This window comes from Mus caroli, chromosome 5 (genome assembly GCF_900094665.2).
Source record: "Mus caroli chromosome 5, CAROLI_EIJ_v1.1, whole genome shotgun sequence".
Taxonomy (NCBI): Eukaryota; Metazoa; Chordata; class Mammalia; order Rodentia; family Muridae; genus Mus; species Mus caroli.
In genome coordinates, this window is record NC_034574.1 from 24,578,309 (window position 1) to 24,581,730 (window position 3,422).

At 43.5% G+C, this 3,422-nt stretch overlaps 1 protein-coding gene across 1 annotated transcript in view; it reads left to right on the forward strand.

Annotated features, from left to right (window-relative positions):
• The first annotated feature begins 469 nt into the window (after nt 1-469).
• The window catches only part of Il6 (interleukin 6), a 6,580-nt gene continuing 3,627 nt past the window's right edge, over nt 470-3,422 (forward strand). Inside the window, exons 1-3 of the mRNA XM_021163844.1 lie at nt 470-566; nt 732-916; nt 2,156-2,269. Of these exons, the coding sequence (XP_021019503.1) occupies nt 548-566; nt 732-916; nt 2,156-2,269 (318 nt within the window). The 5' untranslated portion in view covers nt 470-547. The remainder of the gene's footprint in view (nt 567-731; nt 917-2,155; nt 2,270-3,422) is intronic.

The window sequence follows — 3,422 nt, forward strand, 5'->3', positions numbered from 1 at the left end:
TTGTATGATCTGAAGAAACTCAGGTCAGAACATTTTTAGATCCTTACAGACATACAAAAGAATCCTAGCCTCTTATTCGTGTGTGTGTGTGTGTGTGTGTGTGTGCGCGCGCGCGCGCGCGTGCATGCGTTTAAATAACATCAGCTTTAGCTTCTCTTTCTCCTTATAAAACACTGTGGATTTCAGTTTTTTTTTCCCCCATCAAGACATGCTCAAGTGCTGAGTCACTTTTAAAGAAAAAAAAGTAGAGCGATCATGCTTCTTAGGGCTAGCCTCAAGGATGACTTAAGCACACTTTCCCCTTCCTAGTTGTGATTCTTTCGATGCTAAAAGACGTCACATTGTGCAATCTTAATAAGGTTTCCAATCAGCCCCACCCACTCTGGCCCCACCCCCACCCTCCAACAAAGATTTTTATCAAATGTGGGATTTTCCCATGAGTCTCAAAATTAGAGAGTTGACTCCTAATAAATATGAGACTGGGGATGTCTGTAGCTCATTCTGCTCTGGAGCCCACCAAGAACGATAGTCAATTCCAGAAACCGCTATGAAGTTCCTTTCTGCAAGTAAGTGAAGGCAGTTCCTTGCCCTCTGGCGGAGCTATTGAGACTGTGAGAGAGGAGTGTGAGGCAGAGAGCCAGCATTGTGGGTTGGCCAGCAGCCATCAGCTAGCAGCAGGCGCCTAGCTGTGCTATCTGCTCACTTGCCGGTTTTCCCTTTTCTCCACGCAGGAGACTTCCATCCAGTTGGCTTCTTGGGACTGATGCTGGTGACAACCACGGCCTTCCCTACTCCACAAGTCCGGAAAGGAGACTTCACAGAGGATACCACTCCCAACAGACCTGTCTATACCACTTCACAAGTCGGAGGCTTAATTACACATGTTCTCTGGGAAATCGTGGAAATGAGAAAAGAGGTGGGTAGGCTGTGAAAGTGATGAAGACCCAGTGTGGGCGTCCATTCATTCTCTTTGCTCCTGAATTAGAAATTCTCTGCTGGGTTCTAGGGCCCTTAGGATTTGAAGCTAAAGGTCAGACTAGACTGTGTTCCCTCTTTCTCACCTCTTTGCTGGTTTTGAGTGGAGGTTGGGAAGGGGTTCCTTTCCTGTCTGGAAGATATAGAATATGACTGCATTTCTAGAAAATTCACAGTGGGCCATTCTCTGTTCCAATTTAGCTCTTGCTTCTTAGGTGGGAATTCCTTTTCCCTCTTCTCTTTGCCTTCATTTATCCCTTGAAGTCTACAAGGACCAGAAAGTGCTTTTTGGCTGAATGTAGTAAGTTCTGTGTGTGTGTGTGATCAGGATGCTCTAGGGTCAGCCCAGATAAGATGCATATTGTATAGAGCCCAATAAAGTGCTAACACACACACACAAAACCTAGATTAGGCTGGGCATGGTGGTGGGTGCCTCCCAGCACTTGGAAAGCACAGGCAGGAAGATCTCTGTGAGTTAGAGGCCAGCTTGGTCTACATATTGAGTTCCAGGATATCCAAGACTACATTGAGAGATCCTTTCTCAAAAAAACAAAACAACAAACAAACAAGCAAAAAAAAAAAAAAAAACCCAACCAACCAGCCCTACCTAGATTAAAATATCTCCCATCTTTAAATGAAAAGTATTTTGACTCTGCTTGACAGAAAAAAAAAAAAATCACAAACAAGATTAATAGCCTAGACTTTAGGTCTGGGTGTGTAGAACCAACTTTGTAATCTTGGGAAAATCCTCAACTATTTAGTACTCTTTATCTGCATAATTATGGAGTTACAGATAATGGCACAGATCCTTCCAGATGGAATATTCTGTGACTTAAATTTATTTGCCCCAAGATACATCAAAATTTCTGTCCTTTACCAAGTTCCTACTCTATGCTGGGCAGTTTTTATCGTTGAATCCTTGAGACAAATGTCTAAGAGGGACTTCAATAATTCTTTATTGAAACATAGGAAATACTTAGGAGAGTAACAAGCTTGAAGCCAAAAGAGAGCCTGGGACTGAACCTAAGGGTGCCTTTTTATTTATTGGACTGCTTAGTAGGGTTCTAAGAAGGTATAGCTTCCCTTTTCTGTGTCCTGGCTATGAAAGAGCATGACTTGGCCCTCTAGTGGTGTTTGTTGTAAGAGGTGTTTAAGTGATTGCTCTGGTAATCTTTTGCAGTTGTGCAATGGCAATTCTGATTGTATGAACAACGATGATGCACTTGCAGAAAACAATCTGAAACTTCCAGAGATACAAAGAAATGATGGATGCTACCAAACTGGATACAATCAGGTAGAAACTTGTCACCTTTACTTTCAACAATTCTTCAAGGTTCTCTCTTGCTCATGTTACCTGCATTTGTACAGTCCCAGACAGGCAACAAAGATGGGGGAATACATCCAATACCACTTGGAAGTAACTGGCCTGCAGTAGCATGAATACAAAAGGAGATTGAGAGGTACCTCAGCAGCTGCTAGGGTGAGGGAAAGTTTACCAACCAGTGCTATACATGTTCACTCAATCTATGTCCATCAGGAGCTAAATGTTTAAAGTCTCTATGCTCATCTTGGCTTTGAGGTGTTAGATGATTAAAAAAACATTTTTTTTTTGTCTAAAAAAGTGGAAGAGTAGATATAAAACATGTTATGTAAACGTCATGAGGAAAGTAACTTACAGATTTAATTAAAAAGCAGTTTATTTGAACAGGTAAAGGCCCACTATGCGGGGATTCTTCCCCACTGTTAAATGTTAGAAGTGATAGCAAGTTTAGCTAGTTCATGAGCCACTCTCTTCTCTGGCTGCCCCTGGAAGGATCCAGGCCTACACAGAACACTCTTCACACCCCTCTCCTTCCAGCCAGTGAGATAGCCTGCATGGGTTTCTCAATAGTTCTTATAATCAGGTCTCAGGTCAAGCCAGACAAGCACAAGAGTACAGGAAGGGCACTGCAGGGTAGAAGGGAAGGAGTGAGGGTCAGAAGTGGATTCCCACTGCCACACTCTGGGGCCAGGGTGGGGTGGGGGGATACTAAGTGGTACCTCTCTCTACTTGTCCAGACAATTAAGGAGGTCAACTGATGCTGCCTGTTGTCTAATTTTGTAGAAGATACTGAACAGCAGGAATCTTTTTTTTTCATTTTTTATTAGATATTTTCTTCATTTACATTTCAAATGCTATCCCAAAAGTACCCTATACCCTCCCTGCTCCCCTACCCACCAACTCCCACTTCTTGGCCCTGGTGTTCCCCTGTACTGGGGCATATAATGTTTGCAAGACCTAGGGGCCTCTCTTCCCAATGATGGCCGACTAGGCCATCTTCTGATACATACGCAGCTAGAGACGTGAGCTCTGGGGGTACTGGTTAGTTCATTTTGTTGTTCCACCTATAGGGTTGCAGACCCCTTCAGCTCCTTGGGTACTTTCTCTAGCTCCTCCATTGGGGGCC